This window comes from Maylandia zebra, linkage group LG18 (genome assembly GCF_041146795.1).
Source record: "Maylandia zebra isolate NMK-2024a linkage group LG18, Mzebra_GT3a, whole genome shotgun sequence".
Taxonomy (NCBI): Eukaryota; Metazoa; Chordata; class Actinopteri; order Cichliformes; family Cichlidae; genus Maylandia; species Maylandia zebra.
The window spans coordinates 21,473,409-21,499,228 of NC_135184.1; the positions used below are offsets into that span (position 1 = coordinate 21,473,409).

At 41.2% G+C, this 25,820-nt stretch overlaps 1 protein-coding gene across 2 annotated transcripts in view; it reads right to left on the reverse strand.

Annotated features, from left to right (window-relative positions):
- Nucleotides 1-1,584: 1,584 nt before the first annotated feature.
- Nucleotides 1,585-25,820, reverse strand: part of LOC101468755 (neurocan core protein) — a 47,408-nt gene continuing 23,172 nt past the window's right edge. For both annotated transcript variants that reach the window (XM_004542535.4, XM_004542536.4), the window contains exons 8-20: nucleotides 25,573-25,716; nucleotides 25,338-25,427; nucleotides 25,085-25,242; nucleotides 24,846-25,008; nucleotides 18,093-19,460; nucleotides 14,327-14,443; nucleotides 9,893-10,006; nucleotides 7,394-7,445; nucleotides 6,217-6,323; nucleotides 5,765-5,847; nucleotides 5,401-5,545; nucleotides 4,243-4,425; nucleotides 1,585-2,779 (exon numbers count right to left, since the gene is read on the reverse strand). In XM_004542535.4, the coding sequence (XP_004542592.2) occupies nucleotides 2,661-2,779; nucleotides 4,243-4,425; nucleotides 5,401-5,545; nucleotides 5,765-5,847; nucleotides 6,217-6,323; nucleotides 7,394-7,445; nucleotides 9,893-10,006; nucleotides 14,327-14,443; nucleotides 18,093-19,460; nucleotides 24,846-25,008; nucleotides 25,085-25,242; nucleotides 25,338-25,427; nucleotides 25,573-25,716 (2,843 nt within the window). In that variant the 3' untranslated portion in view covers nucleotides 1,585-2,660. The remainder of the gene's footprint in view (nucleotides 2,780-4,242; nucleotides 4,426-5,400; nucleotides 5,546-5,764; nucleotides 5,848-6,216; nucleotides 6,324-7,393; nucleotides 7,446-9,892; nucleotides 10,007-14,326; nucleotides 14,444-18,092; nucleotides 19,461-24,845; nucleotides 25,009-25,084; nucleotides 25,243-25,337; nucleotides 25,428-25,572; nucleotides 25,717-25,820) is intronic.

The window sequence follows — 25,820 nt, forward strand, 5'->3', positions numbered from 1 at the left end:
TTGAGAATATTTATGACTCTCATATCACGTCTGAGCTTCTAAACTTAAACGCACTTCTTCCCGAACCAAGTGGTTTACGGGTTCAGCAGTCGCGTCTCCGCAGCTGTCAGTGTTTTCTCCAGCTGGTGATGTCATTGTGCCCTACTGCACTGCTCAAGTTATCAGACTGATAAGAGGTGAACCCTGGATTTAGGTGAGCTGTCAGACACAGCGGCCATAAGGATTACTGCAGGAAACGTCTCAAAAAGCAAAAAAAAAAACATGTTTTGGCTGCTAAAGTGTCATTTGACTTTGTAAATAGAACATTTCCCTTTTTTGTGTACATACAATAGGATATGCAGGACACAGCTGAATGTAAGATGCAGTACAAGAAGTTTGATCACTGAGTTTGTTTGTTTTTTGTTTTTTTTGTCTTTGTCACAATTTGTGGCTCAGATTAAGTTTGTATTTTATAACACACTTACACACTTTAGAAAGCACAGTGCAAATAAACACAACCCTAACCCTGTAGGCTTTATCTTATTGCAACATGAGTGTCCATTAAAAACAGTTTAGTATGGTATAAAGTGTTGGACCCACCAACTGACTCTCAGTCATTAGGGTAGAGTCATGACCAGCCATACCGTCCGGCTCTGTAAATGAAACAGTGGGTCGTTTTTAAAAAGCTTGGTACTGTAATAGGAAGAAACTGATATTCCAGTGTAAGTGATGATACTGCAAAGCAGAAATATTTGGGAAACGCAGCAAATCAGCCAAATATAGTGGCAAACAATATAAAGTTTACAAGCTGAGTCCTGAGGCACATACCATGTAAAAGTCTTCATGCTCTGCTGAATCAATAACTGCAGAGCTCCAAACCTCCGCTAGCATCAACCTCGCGCCAAAAACTTCCCGCTGGGCACTTCATAGTATGTGTTTCAAAAGCTAAATTGCTCCTGGAGGTGTACTTTAATCAGGTCCACCTTTGCAAAAGAAGATATTTTGCTGCTTCAGGTGAGTAGAGCATCAACAAAAGCACTGTACAGAAGAGAACAGGCACTTTAAGTCAGATGTAGCATGACAGGGAGCTGTTGTGAAGGTGGGTTGCAAAGCAGCTTGCAGGATTCTGTAACTTTACCCAGACTAAAGTATTTTAAAGTGAAAAACCTATGATAATTTTCAACTCAATAGCATCCATAATTCACTTGAAATGATCTGTATTCATCTTATACTGAGTCCTGATGTTGCTCCTCAGTTTATCTATTACCTAAAATAACCATTAAGAACTTCTTATTGACAAAATCCAGATGCTACAGTCAGATGATCCCTTGCCGCAAGGGGTCACCACAGCGAGTAGCTCCAAAGTTTTACACCAGATGCTCTTCTTAGTTTAACCCCACAGGGCATTTTTGTCTCTAGCTGGAACTGAGGTTTAGCTCGCACTACACTATGGAGCTAAAACAAAATAGAGAGATAACAGTAGGGGGAAAAACCCCGACTCAGATTAACTGATCTGATCAGGTTCTGGGTCGAGCATGACCTCGTGGCAAAACTACGCTGCGTTTGAAAGTGAAAACAGCTGATAGCATGAATGAAAAGCAGAACTTTTGTCCATTTTGTTCGCTTTATTAAGAATGGAGTACAACAGCAGGACAAAAAGTCATAACACCAAAAAAAGTGGATAACAGATCAAATATCAAAGAGACAAGAGACAAAAAAAGAGTGACATTCTACACATCGTGTAAATATGGCCGTGCAAATTAGGTACAATCAAGTGGTTATCTCAAATTATTCTGTAATCCCACCCACACTAACTATGTCAATGGGACGTATACATTAGCTGAGAGTGCTTATGGGGATTGGGGAGTCTATCGGATTGGACAAGGTCCAGCTATTGATCAGGTTTGAGCCAATAACACACGTCACAATATTTACAGTACAGAGATTAGAGGCAATCAAATGATTAATTTTGTTATCGACTGATTGTTGGACTTACATATTGGTATAGAAAAATGGTGTTACGTCAGCTTTCTAAAGGATAAGTAAGAAAACAAGCATGTTCACTAGCAAATGATTCATAATAAATAGTAACATTACACAAACAGATATTAGAAAAAAAGCACGTCAGTCGAATAAAAGAGACCAGCTATTCAGGTGCTCTATGGAAAAGTAACAGCTACAGTACACGTACAAAAAGCTGGGATACCAGGACTATCTTGCATCAATTACATCTGTGCTTTGTAAACAGAATACTAAAATGAGTTACTTTTTTCATGTAGAACAAGCAAACCTTTCCAAAAAAGTGACTTGGCACTCCTCTAAGTTTCTGTCTTACATGCATACGTTCACACACTGCTGTCAGGCTGACAGACCAAGAGAAGGTTATAGTTTGCAGACGAGTGGAGGAGTTACTGTTTGGGAGGGCGGATGTTAGGGCGGTGCTAAAGTCAGTGTTCGCATGGACCTCGGTTAAAGAAAGCAGAGAGAAAATAAAAAGAAGCATCAAAAAGCATGGAGGTTAGATTATGGGGATAATCTTATTCACTGGGGGAGTAAAGCTAAGCAGAGAGCACGGTTAGTGGTTAGAAGCAGGAAGGGCAAATGGAAATTGCTGTGATCTACTGTCTTTCCTTATGGGCCATGGTTAGCACCTAGGCATTGTGGATGTTGTATTATTTGGTTCAGTAGTAGCTGTGTGCGTCCTCTCTGGCCTTGTGTCCCTCTCCTCCGTGTCTCCTGTGGCCGTGGCGGTCGTGGCGCTGGTTGCGGTGATGGCGTCGGTACCGGTGCAGTCGTCGAGCTGCAGAGGGGAGGAAATGGTGACACGTTGTATATGAGCTGCAGTAGATGAACAACACACTTGTCACTGTGCACAATTACTGCACTGTACACAAAAATCCCATATTCACTGGCTAAATCTCTGCATTTATTTTCTTACTCTTAAACGATCTGCTCTGAAAGAAGCTTAAGTGTGTAGTTGAACCATAAATACTCAAATACTCAAAATATATTTCCTTGCTGAAGGTTCCCATCGCTAATCAGCTGACTCTTCAATGCTACACAAAAGCCTAATATGAGCTGATACATTATTTATTAGTGAGTCACCTTTGTTAAGATGGGAAAGAGTTAATAAATGATCCTTAACAGACTTAAAGCTCTGAGGTTGGTTGATGCTAATTATCGGGTTTGATGAAATCTTCAAGGAGCTGCTTGGATTGTAATTTCACTGATTTTAAATGAATCATATTTTACTGCGTTGTTATGTGTGTGTGTGTGTGTGTGTGTGTGTGTGTGTGTGTGTGTGTGTGTGTGTGTGTGTGTGTGCGCGCGTCTGTGAGGTCATATTTACATCCAAGATCTTTACAGTTGCTTTGACTTAGTGTCCTTGTGCACAACAGAAAGAGAACATTTCTTTTCAGACTTTAACAATGAATCTTCTTTCTCTGTCTCACAACTATGAATGAAGTCATCATTTACGGGCTCTACTTGCCAAAATACGATCACAGGCATTATGAGTATTGTCACACACATTTATAGCGTTTATAGAGTGCCACAGACATGATTTGTGAGCATGGAGCACTCTGCTCAGACACGAATAAGGACGGAAGCGTACCGCTGGGAGGGGAGTAAGGATGTGAAGCGGGAGAAAAATGATGCGATATAGGAAAACGTAAAAGTGCAGAGGACAGTCAAGACATACAGAGATATGCATTCAACAAGAAACTGTGACCAAACAGACGTGTGTGAGAAGATGTTTCATTACTTTGATATACTGATGTATATGGTAAAAGTTTTGATAAGGTGTCCACTGTGAATCTAACCACTGCGTTTTGCTCACCATCAAATGGGCTTGCCTTTGTAGTTACACTAATGTGTCTGACACCTGCATTAAAGGTTTTCAATGTGTTAAACTCATTTGTGTGCATATATGCATATAAATCAATCTGAATTACAAAATTGATTCAAGAAATTTGCCCAACCAGTTCAGAAACTAATGACAAAAGTGACTCAATAAAACAACAACCTGGCAGAACCGTCTGAATTTGTAAGTGAGGAGCAAGGCGTGAAAATAATCAATAAAAAACTTGTATTGGTGGCACAGTCACTATTATAGAGCTCCAAAGTCACTACAATGCTGCAATGTTATGGTATAATAAAAAAGTAAAAAGGAGTTTCACATCTCAACTTCTACTCAGCCTGCATGTGGGGAAAAAAATTTTTTCTCCTCATACATGATGCTTTCAGTTTAAAGCGACCACTCACACTTTGTGCAGATGATCCTTGGTCGCTCCCAGCTCCCATCGGCCCGGCAGCGTGCGGTGGGGATGTGGCGCTGGTAGAAGCCTTCAGAGCACTGGTAGCGCACCACTGAATGGATATCATAATGTGATCTCCTCCGACCTATCAAATGGGCATTCTCCACCGCAGGCGGGGTCCCGCATAACACTACAAACAAACAGAGAAGCCTCATATCACTCATACAAAAAAGGCTGAATTCCTGAAGAGACATCCAGAGTTTATTTGACATTAATTAGAACAGACACACTAATAAATACCCATTAGAGCAGTCATCGCATATTTTTTTATGTATGTGCTAATGTATAGTAAATGAAAGCATCGCACAATATGCACAACAATAACTCGTGAAGGTCGTCATTTGCAGGAGTGCGCTGCCTCTAGATGGCAGCCTTGTTGCTGTATCTGCTGACAGAAAGAGCTGTTTTAAGGGGCTAGTCTCTGCAGTAGACAGGGACTACAGCCAAACCACAGAGCCATGAGACCATAGCCAGACAAGCAAACACTCTCAAATGACTTAATCCCTCTCCCCCTGTCCTCCTTTATCCTTCCCCGTCCTTTTCTAAGGCTTCTTGATGGTCTTCCATGTCTTCTTTCTTTTTTTCCCCCCAAGTCTATGTGATCTCATTGCTTTCACATTTAGGTTGACTGAATCCCAGAGGAAAGGCTTGGGTACAGTAAGTATCAAGAAAAGCTGACAAAAAACAGCTTGTAGGAATTTCACATGGCGTTTGAGAACAGGACAATAACTGCAGTTTCAGTTCTTCTGCCTGAACAAGTGTAAGTGGGGCCAGGGGAAAAAGATCTGCCAATGAGAGGAAGATTTAGATTGATATTCCTCTCAAAAATCAATACAGGTTTTAGCCTGAATCTCAGCCTTCACTTGTGCATTTTGTCAATTTTTGGAGCGTCTGCAGCGATGACCTTTTATAGAGCAAAAAAGCAACTTGTGAAGTGTAGCCAACTACTGATTTTCTGCATGAGAACTGGTGGCCAGCTGGTAAGTACACAGAAAACCCAATCATGTAAAGACAGGAGATCTTTGATAGGGAGCGTCCTTCCCTGTCCGATAATCTGAAAAGACCTTTTTCAGTTTTGTTAGCGAGCTGAGCATTGTTACAGTACCTGTGCCTTTCTTGCAGATGTAGGGCAGGTTGTAGTTGCAGGGCACGTCGTTCCACTTGCCGTCCTCATGGGCAATGGTCACCACGCAGTCCTCGCCACCTGCAAAGAAGTTATCGGGCTGGCTCTCCCTCCAGTTCTCGTAAACCTGCACGGCAGCAAACACCAGATTTCACCTGCATTTGAGTTCATCTGTAATTGTAGTCAGGCTGGGATTCTTGTCATATTTTTAAGTGAAAAGAAAAAAAATGGTATTTTTACACAAATGTGATTTTGTGAGCTTTAAACGTGTGTTTCCTATTGAGCTGGTTTATTATGATGACTTTTCACAGTCTGAAAACAGGAAGTGTAAAAAGCGATCACTGACCAAGTCGTTGGTGTCGGTCCACTGAAAGTCCTCTTCCACTGTGCGATCGTTCAGACCGATCCAGGCGTTGTCGTGACCGAGACCTGGAACAAACAGTACATGGCTTCCTTTCATTTAACTGCTTCTGTAAGATCTTTATTTGTGTATCTGATAGCATCACACCGCCACCTTCTCCCTCTTTTCCGTATAATCGAATTTGTGAATCATGTTTTTTGTGACTTGCTGCTTTCTCTTCTTGTTTTTTTTTCACACTCTACCTTTTATTGTTTTTATCCCTCAAGCTTCGATTTCACGCCCCTTGTTTGTGATGTATGATATTAATACTTTGTTCTGCTTTAATATTTTTTTCCTAAGAGTGTTGGGTTTAATTTGTGCCATTTGTCTTGATTGTCTCCTTCTTTTTCTTTCAAAAGATTATGACTGAATAAATCAAAATCACCCGTCAGACATACCGTTGATGAACTCCTGCTCGGCAGCAGAGACGACACTACTGAGGTGGGCGCTGTGCTCTCTGCAGTCTTTCTCTGCATCCTCCCAGGTGTGTCTGTGGGTGAAGTACCTGTGGGATGACACGGTGAAAGCAGATTTGATTCACATGTTATGCTTCCCAAAAGATTTAAATGATGTTCAACTTTAAAACGAGACATCTGATCTTCCGTGTTCAGTCTCTACTTTAACTCCGTCAAAAGCACGTTGGAGGAGATTTCCTCGCTAATGATCCATGCGCTCCAAGTTAATCTGCCTACCTATTGTGCTCATTTCCAGCACAATAGTTTCTGCCAGAGTAGCGTTGCATAATTCACAGTTCAAAATAACAATCCTTTTACCTGAAACAAGTTGTTTTAGAGTTGTTTTAGCTGTCACTCCCAGAAGGAAGTTTTGCTGCATGCCTGAGATCAACATATTAAGGTTATCAGCTCTCAGCGACACCATTAACAGCCAAGAGTGGAGAAAAGTTTCAGAAGGCGACCAAAACCTGTCCTTTTGACTCATCGGGCTCTAACCTCATTATATGAAACTTTGAGGATGCTCAAAATGTGCAACCAGCGCTGTGGAGTGGAGCACTGTCGCCAAGAAGGCTTCTGTTTTTAATGCTAATAGAAGTTTGCATGTTCTCTTTTCCAGCTGTGTCCTCCACGTTCTCTGGATTATCCCAAAGTCCAAAGACATGCAGGTTAACTGGTGATTCTAACCTGGTCATGGATGTCGAGAATAAAGTATTATATTAATGTATGGTTAAAGTATGACTTGGCTAAAAATGGCTGCCCCTCCCTGAGCCTGCTTCTGCCAGCAGTTTCTTCCTGTTATAAGGGAGTTTTTCCTCCCCACTTTCACCAAGTGCTTGCTTACAGGTGGTCATCTGATTTTTGGGTTTTCTTTCTATTATCTTACAATATAAAGCACATTGAGGCAACTATTGTTATCATTTGATACAAATTAATTTGAATCTCCCCTCCAGCTCATCCATGTTATCTAGGGCATCTCACTCTGGTCCATCACCAGCAGCATCGAGACTCTGTCAGGATCCAGTCATTCCTACAACTTCTCTCTGCTAATTTTCTCAGTCTTTCCTGAGTAAACTGGCACAGAGCAGTAAAGTAAGCTGGTTCCGTTTTCCATGATTCTTACCTGTAGCAGTGGCCGTGGAACTTCCTCCAGCCGTGCTCACAACCTTCAACATCTGTAAAGAGGAAGGGAAGTTAAATTGTTTCTTCTTTAAACATAGTCAAATACAGCACGCTACGTGAGATGCTATAGTCTATATAAGGAAGCAGAATTTTGTTTTTTTTCCTTCCATTTAGCAAATAAAGACTAAAACATATGACTCGCGCATCTTCAGAAGTAAAATACATGAACTGTAATTATACACAGGCTTCTTTTCCATTCTCAGCACACGTGGTTCTTTCTCGGCACTATTGGTATTCATTATTAACACCAAGGCCCGTAGAATCATTTATAACCGCAAAGGTTAGAAATTCATTAATCCTCATTACAACTAGTGCACGACATTCACACACAAACACAGGCAAACACACACGCGCACGCACAAGGAGACGGATCTGTAGCTGGAGGTGTCCAAGACCAGTGCAGAGATGAATCAGCGATGTGTGTGTGTGTGTGTGTGTGTGTGTGTGAGTGAGAGAGAGAGTTGTATGTGGGTGATTAGCGCCATGTACCACACAAACACTAAGATTTTTTCCCGATGTTTCATGATGCACATGCTCATGAAAATATTAACTGAAGCTTAGAAAATCGCGTGTGTGTGTGTGTGTGTGTGTGTGTGTGTGTGTGTGTGTGTGTGTGTGTGTTTGTGTGTGTGTGTGTGTGTTCACAGGAGATTCACCCAGTATCTGTCACCCTGCACAAGTCTGCAACACAAATTTTGGAAACAAGGAGAACCTCTGGACTGAACAAGCTGTTCCATTTCCTTTGACTTTTTATTTAAGAATTGAAAAACATTTTGTCAGCTGTCCACTTTATTCTTTTTACTTTTATACTATATATCATCTTCTCAGTCTCCTTTATCTTTTTTGTTCCCACATTAATTTTTTCAAGCACTTTGAACTTATGCTTCAAAGGTGTTTTATAAATAAGTGCATCCAGATCAGCAATCTTTTTTTCTGTGGTAACAACAACTCTTCCTGGGGTCATTAAAAACGGGCTATTATCTACAAAAGTACTTTAGTAGCTACACATCTTCATCTGCTTGTTAAGGCTGGCATGTCTCATGTCTCATGGCAACAACTCAATACATTTAAGCATGTAGTCGTGCTCAACACAACCTGCTGAAGTTTAAACTGAGCCTCAGAATGTGGATGAAAGCTGATTTGGCATGGTTGTTGGTGCAGGTCTGAGTATTTGAGAAACTGCTGATGTCACACACAACAACTTTACAGTTTAATGATGGTTTAAATGGAGCGGGAGATATTTTCTTGGCACACTTTGGGCTCCTTGTTACCAACTGAGTATCATTTAAACACTACAGCCAACCTGAGTATTGTTGCTGGGTGTGCTCATCCCTTTATGACCACAGTGTACCTGTTTTTTAACGACTTCTTCCAGCTGGATAACACTGGTTGTTAGCTCAAATCATCAGGAACTGTTTGGGTTTCTTTTTAACATAACATGGCAAGGTGTAACTATTAAAGCATCAGGAAGTGGTATTCCTATCCCCAGATTATTATTAATGTATTCATAATTATGAATAATATACTCTATATGATTTTATAATGTGTAATAGAAGGACTTTTGCTTTAGACATATTTTGATGCTAATACATTTGTACTTTACGTGAAGAAGAGTTTTGAGTGATGCTTGTAACTTGTGCATATTTTACACAGTTGTATTGCTAATTTCAGTGTAAAGCATCTAAATATTTCTGCAAAAATATTGCAAGACAGTTATCCACTCAGTTGTCTTGTGCAAAATCACTTCCACTGTAATATTGTAGGGTCTACCTTACAATATAAAGTGCCATGAGGCGACTGTTGTTGTGATTTGGCACTATATAAATAAAATTGAATTGAATTGAATATCATGTGTAGTAAGGCACAGATGATATCCACCAAGAGAGATCAAAAATGCCAGTTTCCCATTTTAAATGTTGCATTTATGCAAACATACATAAAACAGTTACTGCATTTATGACAATTACTAGTCATAAATGATAAATCAACATTAGTTTCACGTCACACACAGTAGAAGATGTTTTTTGATTCTTATCACCTGCTACACAAACCTGTGGAAGTGTGGATGTGTGGTGCTGACGAAAAACGGTGGAAATATTAACTGACGCTTTGAAAATAGTCTGTGGATTTACGTGCATGGCCAAATTCAGTCAGTATCTGTCACGCTGCAGCCCTGTGACACTCAGATACATTGTCTGATATCTGCAAGGCGACGCACCCTTGTGATATTGTGGTATGACACACGGCAGTAACAGATGCTGCACACTGATCAGGATTATTTCCACCAGCACAGTTAGCAACAAACCTTTCAGAGCAAGCGTCACAACGGTGAAAAGGCCAGTTTCAAACACAGACTGCAAAATAATTCCTTTCACACAGCTCGGAGTAATCTGTTATTTAATCATGTATGTGTTTGTGTGTGCGTGCACCAGCCTCTCACCTTTCTCACACATGTCTCCTCCGTAGCTGGGCAGGCAAAGGCAGAGGAAGGAATCAATCTTGTCGATGCAAGTGCCTCCATTTGCACAAGGCTCGGACTGGCAGTCGTCAACGTCTGCGGTGAAGGGAAAAAGCAGTGAGAACAGATGGGTTGCAGATCTCATTAGGGTTCAAATTAATAGGACATATTCAGCTGAAGTGATGCTGTTCAGAACAAAAAAAAATAAAACAGTGTGGGCGTCTGCTGCCACTCAAGCTCTGACACAAGATGAGCTGGTTATTAGTCCTGCTTTAAACACTGAAATGTGTCCATGTTGCTGAGTACATTATCATAATTCAGACGCGGTGTGAGGAGAATACAGACAGTCTAATCTCCTCTTACATTCCTTATTTATCCTCATTCTCTCACAGAGGAAGGCACTCTAAAAGCCTTTCTAGTGTTATTACATTCTTTTTATGCATTTACCGAATCCAAGGTTGACTTCATGTGTCTATTCTCTTCTTTTCTCTCTCCGCATTGTCTCCATTTACAAACAACTGCATGAGCGAGAAGTAGTAGGCTACACAGTGGAATGCTTTTCTTTGAATGCAGTTAAAGAACAGGCGTAAATTTGATGGATAGCCCAGCAGAAAAGCAGAGTCTGACCAAAAGATCTAGGTTCAAGCTCTTGTTTTAGCAGATCCTGCCCCCAACCTTAAGAGGCCTTAAGCAACAACAGAAACCCTTCCAGCTCTCTGCAGCTGCTTATGCTCTCTAACCTCTCTGTTTTTTTTTAAAAAATCAGACAAAAAGAACGTTTCTCTACAGAGATCAATAAAATATCTCTTTATCATTATAAATGGAGGGCATGTAATCTTCCTTCACCAGTGTGGGGGGTTTTTTGACACAGAATAACAGATGCACCCCCGGACTGCAGAAATCTATTAAAACTCACAGCAAGAGTGTAGAAAGAAGGCGACTTTCAAGTTCAACAGAATTTCAAAGTATTTCCTCTCAGCTTAATGACTGCTTAGTTCCAGTGAAAAGCAGTGAAAAGGCCAGTGGCTGTGAAGAGCTAAATCTGAGTGACAGATCAGCCCAGAATGACCTTTAGCCTCATGCGAGACTTTCACACTTCAGCCTGAGTGTGATGTTGCAAAAGGATTAATTTTTAATCTGGGCTAACCTGCGGTTGTGTGTGTTTCAGGATGCACTGTGAGATTGTTTCTGGGCCTTTTTTTTTTTCCTTTTATGACTTCAGTTTAAGGTCGTTTATCTGTTTATAAAAACGTGCAGCTCTTTTAAGAAGAATGAAATAAAATTAGGCTGTTTTTTGAGGATGGATTTAATGACTGATATCAAGAGATTTATGCTAATGTGTTTTCTTGGAAGAGTTCCCACTAGTCTGTGTGGAAACTTTTAATCAACCAAACAATGTTGTTTGTCCCTAAAATCAAATATCAACTCAAGAGAGCACAAATTCCTAAAGTTTCTCAAAATTCACATGTTGTATTCAGAAGAAAAAACTACCTTAAAGGCACGATGTGCAGGATTTGGCTTCTGTGGCACCAAACTGACTTTTTTTTTTTTTAATTGGAACTCAAATTAAATGATGTACTGAATGTTGAACTCAGTCTTACATGATTCAAATCATCAAAATCACAGGCACCTGTTCCTAAATATAACAAATGCATGCGAACCCCCCGGTCTCGTTATGTAGCCTGACTTTGAATGACCTCGGGATCAGTGGGAGCATTGCTAACCACACACAGTTCAACACGCACCACTAACTCTCTCATTCCCCCATTAAAATCAGTGCAGCTCTTTGTTGTTCAATATAAAAAGTCTGATCCGATTGTCCCGCTCATCCATTATGCAGAGGGGATGCTGCTCCTCAGAGACATAATACTGCAAATTCTGCAAATCCACAACAAAGCCTTGCATCATGCCCACGCATCCGCTGCTGGCTGTCAGTTTGATTGTCTGCCTGTCCATCCATCCATGCTGGTGCTACTGTGCATGCAATTGTGTGTGTGCGGTTTGTTTTGTTGACTCGCTTCCTTGATTGACTTGCTGTTTAATAAGCAGAGCATGTGTTAAGTAACAAATCTGGACCCTCAAGGCAGATTTATATCTCGGTTTCAAAGGGTCACAGTCCCGAAGCGAAAGTGCTCCTGGTGTCTGCTTTGGGACGTGCAGAGACAGAATGAGGCTTGTAAGCACTTCTTGTGAAATATTACCATGTTAGGGAGTCAGTCAAGTTAATGTGTACAGTATGTTGGGACGTTATCAGTATTCACAGCATTAATACAGTTCCTGAAAACGTTTCATATACATACATTTTTCAGGAAACACCTTATATTCCGGTGTAATGATACTGTGACGCTGACACTAACAGAGACATTAACAGAGAACGTGACTTCGGCTTTGTTTTAGACTTTCCTGCACGCACATGATGCAGCAAGGGAACAGCAGCTTCAGATATTTAGTGCATGAGTATACACCTATAAACGGTTAGAGAGTGTTTCTATGGTAACCTGACCTCATTTTGAGAGAACCGAGTAACAAATTAAAAAGAAAATATGCCAGAAAGCTGTATTTAAACACCTTAACACCTAAATTGCAGAGTTATGAGCCTCAGCTGACTTGAACACCACCTGGCAGTGGCTGTTATGTGTGTCATGAATGCATTGCATTGTGGTATATTTTTTGCTGGTGTTATCTCCTTTGCTTGCATACTCTAAAACCCCTGGACAACCTATGCACTTGGCACAGTACTGGGTATGCTGCAACACTTTGAAAATGCTACAAAAAAAATCCAACACATCATTTTAGTGTGAAAATCTGATCGTTAGCAATGGTGTGTTGGACACATTTGTATTTGGGGTTCATATTAGCAGTTTTAAATATTGTTTTTCTATGAAGACACATGCAATCCATAGTTGAATCTACGCAGATGTGTGTTTTTGTATCAAAACACAATCTGATTTCCTGATACCACCAGTGGTGCTGATCCGATACCATGTAAATACAGGGCCAGTATTGTTAATACCAGTAGTGATCCTTTTAACCTGTAGATGGAGTTTATGTAGGGGAGAGCTGTGTGTCATGATTTATGAGATGAATCGTGGAAAATCTGAACAGATTTTAATGACCGCTAACTCATTTTTACTTTCCACAATAATTAGACAATACACACAACAAAGCACAACTTTGAGATTTTCATGTGAACTGGGTTTTTTTTGAGACCTGGGATGTAAATGTGTCTGTCTCTAAAGGACTTTGGGTCAACATCTGTTGTTTTTAATGTGCTCTAGGCTATAAATAAAATAGACGTGACAGTCAGACATTTTTCATTCAGTACGTTTGTGGTATACTTTTTCTTTTCCAAAAAGAGCTTTTATTTAACATAATTCAGTGGGCTACATACTGCACTTAGAGGAGAGAAACAAAGTATCGAGCGTATTCTATATCCAGTATCCAATACCAGCGCTGGTATCAATACAATCTATATTTAGATTGGTCGACCACAACAACACAACAGCTCGGCAGGCTCAATTCAGATCTCATCTTTTAAGCTGAAATAATAAGTAGCTCAAAGTCAGGGACTGAATTACATGCTGAGAAATAAATGGTGAAACCGACACCTTCTCTGTCTTATAGTTTTATTCGCGTCACCGTCAGTAGGTTTTGTAAAACATGGCAGCCGGTTGGGCCTTCTGACCTTGTTCTTTCTATCTGTAGCATCACTGACTGCAAAGTCACAAATAACAGAGAACAGCAGCTTTCAACTCTATTTATACCTCTGCAAAGTAGATTAGCTTTGCTCTGCTTTTCGTTTCTGTCCATCAGCAGCACAGAAATCTATTCAATGAAAAGATTCATCAATCAAGTTTAAGGCACATGAAGCCATTCGGGTGGGAAACAAATCATTCATTTGTTGTGCTAATTTGAGTCAGTGAGTTCTGATATTATTAGTAGGGTGGGGTTTTTTTTTTTTAACTCCTGGTAAAACTAAGCGGCCTTGACATGACTCCAGAACCTTAATCTTTTTCTTCAAGGGACAAGAAATCAATTCAGCTTACAAAATTCAAGAGGCTGTAATGATGGAAGTCTGTTTCATTGGCAGAGATTTGTCATTTCTGTCCTGGAGCAATTTTCTTTTCTTTCCTTCACATTTTTTTTTTAGCTAAAATAAAAGTTTTTTATGCAAATGCTGACTTAATTTGACCCTGAGGGACTGTAACCATCAGCCGACCCTGACAGTGTGAACTTAACCTTTGACCTCTGCCTCCCATTGGCCTTATCTCCCACAGTGATGGACAGCTTGACCTTTGACCCTTTTAAAGGGCTGTTAGAGAGCCTTACTTTCTTAAATACAAACAGACACGGGGATGACTTCATTATATCACAGTGTATGTTTGTGTGTGTTGTGCATGTGTGACCGTGACCCACCAATCTCACAGTTCTCCCCAGTGTATCCTTGTGGGCAGTAGCAGGTGTAGCCCGTTCCCTGAGGAAGGCACTTCCCTCCATGCAGACATGGGTTTGTCATGCAGGGCTCCACCTCAGCTAAAACAGATGGATGGATGGAGGGAGGTGAAGGGAGGAAAAATGGAACCGTTAATTGGCAACATTGTAAAAGAGAATGTTTTTTGTGTTTGTAGATATCATTTATTTTTTTCAAGAAAAAGCAGGTGCATCTAATCTCGCAGGCGGTGAAAAGATTTCTGTGTTAATTCTCTTAAAATGGACGGATTAAACATAATTTCCTCAATAAAATCAATGTATGATTCTGAGAAAAGAAAAAAGAAGAAAAAAGACACGGCGCTCTAAATTTTTCATCAGCGCAGCTCAGTCATAACCAGCGGTTACAACAGATGCATATCCATTTCACACTCCGTCTCTTTTCAAAGGGATCAGAAGCCGAAGAGCCTCAACCTCGCCATCCACTCACAGCCACAGTTGTCATGGTTACCATATGGAAAGCGAGCCTGCGCTCACTCCATTGAGCATAGTGGGCAGCGTGAGAACTTGAGACATTAGCCATCCTCAACAGAAATGAGGGGACCTCCCGCTGAGCGCCTCGTCCCAGCCATTCACCCCCTAAACGTGTGCGTGTGTGTGGTCCATTTCCACAATTAAAAATTTCCATATCAATTGACACACTACCACGTGTTTCTCCCCTGAGCTGCTCGTTATAGCAAGTTAAGGTCTTTGAAAACCACCACTCGTTCATCCTGGCCACAAAAGCTCGGCTGTGGGAGTCTTTGTTCTGCCAGCTCTCTCCCTGACACCGAAGGCTGCTTAGGTGGGGGTGGTGTGTGTTTGTGAGGTTGACGGTGAATGTCTTGGTGTGTGGCTTTGTGTATTTACATGGTACGATGAGTTAAAATCAATACTCTGGCTATGATTAGCCCTCAGGGTGAGATTCTTCAATAACTGATCAGAAGCACACATCCTCTGAATGATCGTAACACTGCGAGCTAAAGGTTAAAGGACAAAAGAGCATTGAAAGCTTTCAACCACAAGGACCCGAGCGAAGAGAAAGAACTGTCAATAGCTTCAGCTCTGTGATGAATTTTGCGAGCTACTCCTCTCGCATCACGCTTTGAATTCTGCTGAAGTCAGGTGCTAAACCCAGCCATGCATTTCATTTAATGTACATCAGTGTGGGCTAACGTGCACTTGCACCCTCTGCATCAGTCAAGGTCACATCTTGACAAATATCAACTGCTGTGACAAGCAGATTTACGCCTCGTGTGTGTGTGTGTGTGTGTGTGTGTGTGTGTGTGTGTGTGTGTGTGTGTGTGTGTGTGTGTGTGTGTGTGTGTATGGATGTATGTGTGAAAGATAAACCTTGTGCGATTGCTCGTTCATTAAAGCGAGTGGTGCAGAAAAATCAATAGCCCGTAGTGGGAGCTGACAGAGTGGACTGCCCCTTCGCTCTGCACAGAGGCTGACAGCTCGGGTACCAACATCAACAATAAACTGGCAACAGCAAAACTGTACTCATGTAAATATATCTACAGAGATAGGACAGTTAATCCACAGATTATGCATTGCATCTGGTAATCATAGCCAAGGGCACAGCAACAGTACAGGTTATCTTGAAAATATGATTCGTGCATAAGCACTCGCAAATAGAAAGGTGGAAACAAGACAGCTGGCTGCAATTTAAATGCCACAGAAAGATAAGAATCTGCCTAAAAAGATCCGACGTGCGTGTTTGTGCAGTGAATGTGGAGCCACATGTGTGTTTGTTCACCTCTGAGGAACAATGCGCTTTTACTAAAGGTCCTTAAAGCAAACCTGAGGCTATTTCCTCCTCTGTCTCATTGATTCAGCTGACTGATGAAGTGCTCTGTGATCCAGTCAGGAGAGCAAATAATGACCACCAGCATGAAACCCAAACACAAGGGACCGAGCCCAAGCAGAGGTGTGTACACGAGAAAGACGTGTGAAGCTGAACGCTATTATTCAGGTCCAATCTGCTGCGAGTGACTTCATCCACTCTACTGTTTGTATAGCAAAAAAATATAACTGTGTGTTTATGGCCTTCTGCCTGCATGACTCTAGGGTCTCTCACTCAATCAATCAACCCTCATACTGCGCACCAGCGGCCCAGATGGTTGCCCTCGGCTTCTTGTCAATACAGTTTACAGCTGTTTTCCATCCGCAGACTCCTCGCCATGCCTGCCACAGACATGAGCAGCTTTCACAGAGCAAAAATAAATCACCATAGAAATGTGTGATAGCATGATGCCCAGGGGGGTTTGAAATGCTCAGCGATAGGACGCTTTCTCTGTGCGCTCTCATTATCAAGCACAAAATAAGAAGTAAACCAGGTGGCCAGCCAGCAGCTTCACTGCGCTGCGGACTTAATCATGAGTTGTGCATGGTGGGCTCATCTTCTGTTGCCAGGAAAAACAAACCGCATCTTTTGAATAAATAAGCCAGAGGCAAGGTCAGAGGGAAAGTAATGAAAAGGTAGTCTTGAAAGATAATTCCCTCTTTTTTTTGTAATCCAACAACTCACGTCTTACTTTTCAGTTTTCTCTGGGACAACAGCTTACAAAGGCAAGCCTCAGACTTTACTCCAAGGAACAGGACATGACACAGGCGTGTACTTACTTGAAGGATGAAGTCGCTTCTATATTTCTCAATGGATAGACGGTGTATTATATTGCTTTGCAAATTACCCTGAAGACAATTTAATTAGTATTAATGCATTACTTAACTTTCTTATGCTGCCCAGCCAGTTGGAGCTACCATTAAAGCAGATATGATCTTTACTACAACAATGCAATATGAAGCATGCCATTCATGGTGATTATCGTACAAAAAAATTACCTTTAACGATACTCATAGCATCATTGTTTGGATTTCCAGACAGCTGCTTTCAACACCCATAAAAAAAGATTTCTAATGTCCACGTCTACTTTTCACGTCTTTTTAAGAAGACAGCGAGCAGCTGGTGAACATAGAATAGGATTTAGCTGCTAAAGAGCCTCATATTTACCTCAGGAGTTAGCGTAAGCCCCCAAAAAGTGTGAATGAATGATCATAAAGACAACTCAAAGCACTAGTTTCATGGTACAGATTAGAGTAGATGATAAAGCAGGGTGAGCCTTAGGGGTGTTGGCCACCTTGTGATTGAGTTGCTACCATACGATGTTCTCAGAACCACTGCTCGATTGTTACGTCTGGTTTCAAAAAGTACACAGACAATTGGCTGATTTATGTGTTTCTTTTATATACAGATTATGGTCATGGCAGGTTTAAAGAACAGATCTTCCTGGTCCCATTTCTAAAGCGAATCTTTGAGCTTCCTAACGAGGTTTTTTATGTGGGTGGAAAAAAGACATTTGCAAACTGCCAACATCCTCAGTAATAAGTCACCGAACACAAAAAGTGCTTGTAATGGTGAGCACAAAAGGTCAAAGATGAAAGAGAACATAAACTGTGATGAACAGCTATCTCAGAAAGTTGGATTCATCCTTTTAAAGCCTGCCTTTGTTTTCCCTTCCAGATAACTTTCATTAATATGTGTCTGTCTGACTGTTTGTGTTTTCTTTGCCCGATTTTCCTTCTTTTAATTTTAAATTACATACAAGAAAAATAGTTGTGGATTACTAGCAAAAGTTACATGAGCAAGCACGAAAGGTAAAGGCAACCAAAGGCATAACAAAATATCTGAAAACAGACATAAGATGCTTACATGTTGGACTGAGCGCTGTGGTGCTGATGTTGATTCCTCCTCCTCCTCCTGTGCTGCTGCTTTCTTCCTCCATGGTGACGGGTAACAGGGCCCCTGAGCCCACAGAATGAGACCAGGCAGGCTCCTCCTCATCTGGGGGTCCCGACAAGGACAGAGGGTTATCCAGAGAGCCGTTCACCACCACCTTCTCCACTGGGACTAAGTGAAGTGGCGTTAGGGCGTCAGTGGAGCTTTCCTGATTTTTTGAATGAGGTGACGTAGCTTTGTCTCCCAATCCAACAGTTTGAGTCTCTGATGGGACGTTAGAAGGGACTGAAGGTGAAAAAGATGGGGTTTGGGGATGGAGTGGAGGTGAGGAAGGTGTTAGAGTTGGAGAGAAGGAAGAGGGGATAGATGAGGGGAGAAAATGAGACTCAGCTTCAGATTGGGATGGCTTGAAGAAAGATATGGATGGCATGGTGGATGGGGGTGCAGATGGAGATGAAGATAGTGTCTGATATGGGGCATCTGAGACTGACAGGGATGACTTTTCTGCTTGTGGTAAAGCAGGGGAGGATTTGGAAGTAGGAAAGTCACTTTCTGTACCAGATGTGGTCATGTCTATTGGCTCATGAGGTCTGTCAGTGGTGATGGTGGTGGTTGTGCTAATGTCAGCTATGGCTGCGGTTGTGTCAGCTATGGTTGTGATCATGTCAGCTGTAGTTGTGATCATGTCAGCTGTAGTTGTGGTCGTGTCAGCTGTGGTTGAGGCCGTGTCAGCTGTGGTTGAGGCCGTGTCATCTATGGTTGTGGTTGTGTCAGCTGTGGTTGAGGCCGTGTCAGTTGTAGTTGTGGTTGTGGTAGTCGTAGAGTGTCCTCTCCTGTGACCTCTCTCTCTGGATCTTTCTCTGGATCTTTCTCTTGGCTTGCTTGTTCCGACTGGCCGGCGTGAGACCTGTATTTCTCCTTTTGCTTCTGCCCCGGTGATTTCTCCACTCCCCTCCTCCTCTGCTTTCCCTCTCTCCTCTCCTCTCCCCTTCTCTTCTCCCCTGCTCCTATCCTCCCCTCTGTTCTTCTTCCCTCTTCCTCGTCCTCTCCCACTGGCTCTGGAGGTCACCGTCTCCCCCCTCTTGTCTCCAGGCTGAGTCGTGGTCTCGGCATCGACACGGATCCAGGCGTCTCCGCTGGAAGAGGGGATTTCAGGTGCAGGCCTGGAGGTTATGGACGTAGGTGTCTCCGAGTTCTCCCAGCTCTTGTTGCTCTCTGTAGTCATAGATATACTGGAGGCAGCCAAAGTAGATGCCAGATGAGTGGGTGAATCTTCACTCGCTGGTGTGGTGCGCTCTCCTGTGGGACTGCTGAACCATGGCGTTCCCAAAGAAAGCAAACCTGTGCCGGGCATAAGGCAAAGAAAAAGACAAGCAAAATAAAAGTCAGCAGTGCAATTACTCCAGACAGGGAAAGGAGTTACAAAGTGAAATTCATCTTATGGATTCTCTCAGCTTTGCCAAGGGTGATAAAACAAACACTTCTAAGCTGTGTGAGCTTTACATCAGCTGTTTTCCTCCATAACTGTAGCTGCACTCTCTACACTTCAATATTAACAACACTATCTAGCAGGAGACCGAGAGAAGCCATTAAAAAAGAAGCCTCAATAGTGCTTGCCTCTATCTGTCAAACATTGGATGTCACATGGAAAAGTATGAAGTATGCGTAGAATTACTCAAACTTGATGCAGTTCATTTGTCTGAGTCTAGCGTGAAGCTTCAGAATATTAAGCAGTGTTTGTGTCTTTTTGACTTTTAAATGTCAACAAGACATAATTATGAAAAGAATAAACCAAGATTTTTGTAAGGGAAAAATATCTGAACTGGTGCTGAACAATATCGAACTTGTCACGGTCTGTGGGTTTTGTTATGGGATTTTTGGGTTATATTCTGGACGTTTGCGGTTACTGATGTTATTAGGAGTCTTCTGTTTTCAGTGTTATTGTTTGGCTTTGGTGTCACGGTTATCTCGTGTTTTGAATCTTCAGTTTTGGTTATAGTCTAATAATGTTGGTAACATTCTCCTCAGTGTTTCCTTTGGCCTCTTCCTGTCTTTTCGTTTTCCAGTTATTATTTACTTCCTGTTTTATTTTGGTAGTTCATTTGCTCCTGTGTTACTGTGTTTAGTTGTACTTCCTTTGTCTCATTGTCATTAGTTTCAGCTTTTTCTTATTACTTATTTCTTATCCCCTGCCCACTTCACTTGAATCCCTCATGTGTATAAATAGTGTTATCTTCCCCTCAGTTCTTGTCTCAGTGTCTGTTTCCTACGTGCAGTTTTCCTCCCCTTGTGTTCCTTGTCAGTAGTGATATTCTGTTTTTGTCTTTCCTATGTATGTTTGATTTGGAGGCTTTGTGGCAGCCTGAAATAAAAGTTTCCTTTTCAGTTTACTTCCACCTCCCCTCTGAGTCTTCATTTGGGTCCCATTACCTCTGCGTCATGGCAAAAATACTCAAAAAAATAAACAACTATAATCAAAATCTAAGATGAATCCACTATGGAAACTTTGGACAGTACTGTGCAAACAGGGATTTTGAACAAGAGTCTCAGGGCTTTCTTTCAAAGTTTTTCTTTGGTCATTGGCTGCTTTTTCATTTGTTTTTCAGCTTTTTAACCCGAGAGAAGCATCTGGCCCTTCAGTTGATCCACCTACTGTTCATTAAAGCCTTACCAGAAATGGTCTCAGTGGAAGGGTGGCAGTCAAGAAGCCGTACTTAAGGAAGGGAAACAGGGAGGAAAGGATGAGGTATGCCAAATTACACAAGAACTGCACTGGAAGTCAGTGACCACAGGCCTGATGGAGTGATGAATCTAAATTTGAGATTTCTGATATAAATCTTTGTCAATATTTACAGAAGAGGTGAGGACAGAGGTACAGCAGTGAGTGTCTGCAGCCATCTGTAAAACACGGTGTAGGCTATGTGATGTTTTGGGGCTGCATTTCAGCCAGTGGTGTTGGGGACCTTGCCAAAATAAATGGAATTATGAATTCAGAAAAGTACCATCGGATTTTGGAAAGGGTCTGATTGACAGTGACATTGACTATTGGCATGACATGGACTGGCCTCCCTAGAGCCCAGACTTGAACATTACTGAAGAAGTATAGGATTGACAGAACAGAACAAAAGGCAGATTACAACCAAAGAAGAGCTCTGAATGTCCTTCAAGAACCCTGGAGAACTATTCCTGAAGACTACTTAAAGAAATGAGTAGTCTCTTAGGAAAGAAAGCTTGTCTAAGAGAGTTCAATTGTGCAAACTATGTTTTTGTTTCTTACATATTGTATTTCCATGTATGTTTGCACACGTTTCACTAAATCATTGCACTTATTTCCCATTTTCCTAGCAAAATATCTAGAAATGTAGGGTAGCTCATGACTTTTGCACATTAGTGAAAACTATGCCACGGAGATGAAGAAATCTTCATAAAACATATTTTTTTAAAAATGCTAATAAAATATCCACCACACTACCTTTGAAGCTTTAGTCAGCTTAACATTTATGTAACACAACGGATAAAAATCAACCCACATTAAGCAAAAATAATTAACATTGCGCTGTAGTATTGTCAGTGCACTGTATATTTTACTCTGGAATCCCACAGCTCTCTTCAGTGAAGGCTGCTCGTTAACATCAAAACATCCACACATACCTGACTGCTGCATCAGGCAGCGAATGCAACGAGGCAGACTTTGGTGTGAAAGCTATACAATTCTCTGATGTGGCTAAAATAAATAATTTCTATCAATAACATGTTAGAAACTAAGAAACAAAAATAGATTGACTTGAACTCTGAAAGTTACTAAGAGATTTAAGTGCTAAACTTTAAATGCCTGTGTCATTACCTCAAAAACAGTCGCTGTTAGCTAAAATAGACGCCGCACACACAAAGATTCAGTCAGTCCAAACAGAATCAAACTGAAAAGCTCTGCACAAAAAGCCTCAAAATTAAATCAGTAACTCCAACATAGTTTAAACACACACTGAACAGAGATGCCTGCAGTTTTAAAACCACTTTCATCCACTGTGCACACACACACAGACCTGTGAACCTGCTGAACACTGACATGTTGGAAATGGAAAAAGATGATTTCCATTTCACTCCTTTTCTGTTGTCTGCTCACATTCGCAACCAAACTTGGTTCCCATGTCTAAGGTGCAAATCCCCGTTCCACTGATACACTGGTGGAGATGTGCTAATAGAGCAGCATCACACAGGAAATGGTTCAGAGTATAGTACAGCAGCACAGTGGTCACAAATACAAGTGAGTGTCTGCTTGTCTTTGTTACTCTGTAGCTAATGAAAAACCACCAAACATTAAAGAAACACTAATGAGTCACCCAATCAAGCATAGGTATAAAAAATAATAAATTCTTATTTCTTATTTTCTTTCAGCTGCACACTAAAGGTCTGTGTTTCTTTTTGCGTTTGTGTTCATTACATCTTTTCTCTTTCCTGTTTAGACTATTTTTTCCTTTGTTTTGAATTTAGACAGTGTAAGTTTGCTTTTTTTTCGGGGGGGGGGGGGGGGGGGGGGGGGGGGGGGTTGTGAGTTCCAGTCTTACTTTGATGATAAGTACTCTCGTGTGTCTTTGACTTTGTGTCTTTGTGTCTTGTTTAACCATCAGTGAGTGTGTGTACACTGAAGGAAATCATGGTTTTAACGAGCTATGTTCAGCTTAAATTCTGAGTCACGAAGTTAGTTCTGTTTTTACCTGGCTCTTAAGTATCAAACATAAAAACATGTTATGTGGGCACACGCTACCTTTTCTGGTGTGATACCCATTATCTCTGACTGGAGCTTTAAGTTTTTTCAAGCCAACTAATGCAAGGAAAGCCCAGCTATGTTGAACTTGCTTGTAGCGCGATGACCTGGATGACTGAGAACCTTCACAGACACCTCTCTGTTTTAGTATTTACATTTGTTGTGTTGCTTCAGTCTGCTGATGTTTGCTCAGTGCCTTGTTCTACTGTCTCCAGCCTTGAATCGTTTCTGCCCTTTGCTTTTCCAGACTGACTTTTTGTTTCAACTATATCCTTGCATTTCAGAATTAAAGCTCACATTTTGTTTTTGAGCTCAGGTGTCTTGAAATTGGATCTTTACTCTGCAAACCATTACATTCAACCCATATGGTACCCAGTATGTACATAACAAAAGCTGTCATGTTAAAGGTTCCCCAGAAGAGTTAGCTGAAAAGTATAATACATTTATTTGTATAATAATGTCCATATGTATAGATGTGCTACAGAGGTGCTGTTCCTGTATCATGATAATAATGTTTTCCATGATAAAACTCTCTTCTGGAACAAATGGTCTGCATGTGTAGTGTTTTCTTTAGTAACTTATAATATATAATAAATACATTATCAAGTGAGGTTTACTATTAGCCAAATTTAGGCTACTCATGCTGGTTTGCTAGTGACAGTTTTTAAAGTATTAGCTAACTTGTTGGCTAATGATACCTGAGTGCTCAGATGGCATCATTGATCAGTTGCAATGTTGATTCATTGTTATGATGACATGTTGCCATTGCCATTTTTTTCCAAAGGAAAAACTCAGTGACAAAAATGAGAAACAATTCAGTGACCCTACTGACCGCAGAAAGTTTGAGAACCTCTGCTACAGACTGTATCCCAGTGTGAAGAAAGCCGCCGCTTAAAGCTAGAACTCGTCAGCTGTCACACTTTGTATCAATCACAGCTTGAAAGCAGTCCTGCGGGAGTGGCAGCTGAGCTACTGTATGTCAGTGTGACTTTAATTTCTCTCCAGACTTCAGAGTTTGCTTTTCTTTCAGGAGTTCTGCTCTCCTCAGTAAAGGCGTCTGCTTCCCCCCAATGTCACTGTTTCTTAATAAACTTTGTTCCAGGAGCTTAATGCATCATCTTGTTGAGTTGCTCATCCCTAACATCACACACTGTGCGAGTTACTGAACAAATATGCTCCAAATACATGCTCATAAATATACACTGGCATTAAGCCCTGTCAGTGTTTCATAACACAGATGCTGCGGTTCTGAAGAAAAAAGGAAAAATCCAAATAAGATGTCTCCTTATGGCCTATTTCATCCTATTCCTCTTCCCATTTCTCCCACACAGACCTGAGCTCGATTTAACATCTTTTGATCAGATTTTGACAATTTTCTCACAGTTCTAAAATGTGTCTCCTAAGAAATGGCCTTCCTCCTGTCTCAGCTAGATCCAAATTTAGAATCTGAAATACTCAATTTCTCACAGTTTTGATCTGTATTTGTCTAAAAAATATATACTTTTAATGTAATAGTAAAATTCAATAGAAAACCTGATCGCAAATTAGTCTTCTCAACAGACTCAATGACCATGTGTGCATTCAGGTCTATAATTTGAGTATTTGTGTCCTTTCTTTCTTCTCTTGTTATGTTTTTTGAAGTATTTGGGGGCATTTTAGCCTTTATTATGATAGGAGGACAATTAAGGGTAGACAAATAAGCTGTGAGAGAGTGCAAGGAGAAGAAATCCAACCCTGTGCAATAGACTTATGCCATATAGAGCCTTTAGAGCTATAGCATGTCCCCTTTGTCCTGTTATTCTTAAACTATACAGAATAATAGAAATCTCCAAGTAAGACATACATCAAGGTCTGTTTACACATTTTGAGTTCATTCAGTAATAAAAGCATTTTAATGTAGTAAATCCCACTTCACTGGCTAATCTTAATTCACTGGTTTTAAACAGGACACATCCACTCACCTGATGGTGCTGTACTGGATTCCTGTGAACCCTCGTCGACCTTTTTCGTCACAATCTTCTCTTCCTCCGACTCTCCTCTCGGTGATTGGGTTCCCTCCTCATCTTCAGTCCCCACCAGATAGTTCCAAGGTTTCCAAATGGACTTGACGATTTTGGAAATAACCTAAAATTAAAGTTTATTTTATTACAAAGTCCCTGTTTCAGTGTTTAAAGTGTCCCAACAGAGTCTTAAAACCAACCTTCTTCTCAGGAGGAGTTGGATGGACTGGGGGCAGGAGAAACTCCTCAGAGTCGGGTCCAGGCTCCAGTGATGCTCCCCAGTCAAAGGAGTTCTGTCCCGGGATTAACTGGAGGGTTACATATGTTGTCGAGGACTCTGAGGACCAAGGGTCTGAGGCTTGAGACAATGATGTGAATGTTCATTTGTGCTGTCTTTGCCCATCAAACCCAGTTTTCTTTCTTATGGGAGTCAATATTAGCATTTGTACTTACAGGCATCAGCACTGTGAAAGGAGTCCTCCTCTTCTAGGTCAACCAATCCCGTCCAGTTGGAAGGTGAAAGCTCGCTGTCATCTGGTGACTCTGTGCAAAGAAAAATACACTTTTAATTCTTCTATGTTACATTAATTCTCACTGTCTACATCGACTGATTGGATGAGCAAATTTTCTGGTTAACCAGATGGTTGGCGTCACTGGTTCATGTGCCTACTGCAGATAAATGTTACACCTCTGATTGTGGTGGTTTGTTGTGAAGTCACGTCGGGACTAGCTGTCCCTGTAGAGTCAGCATCGCTCGAGCCTGCGAGGTAGCTCCAGGGCTTCCACAGGGAGGTGTAGATCTGAGAGATGGAGCCTGTGTTCTTCACTTTACCTAAGAAACAGGGCAAAGAGATTTGCTGTTTGTATGACATTCACTGAAGGTTTTTGCCTCTAAAAGCTTTACAGAGTTTTAATTTTGACGATATTAGTCAGCAC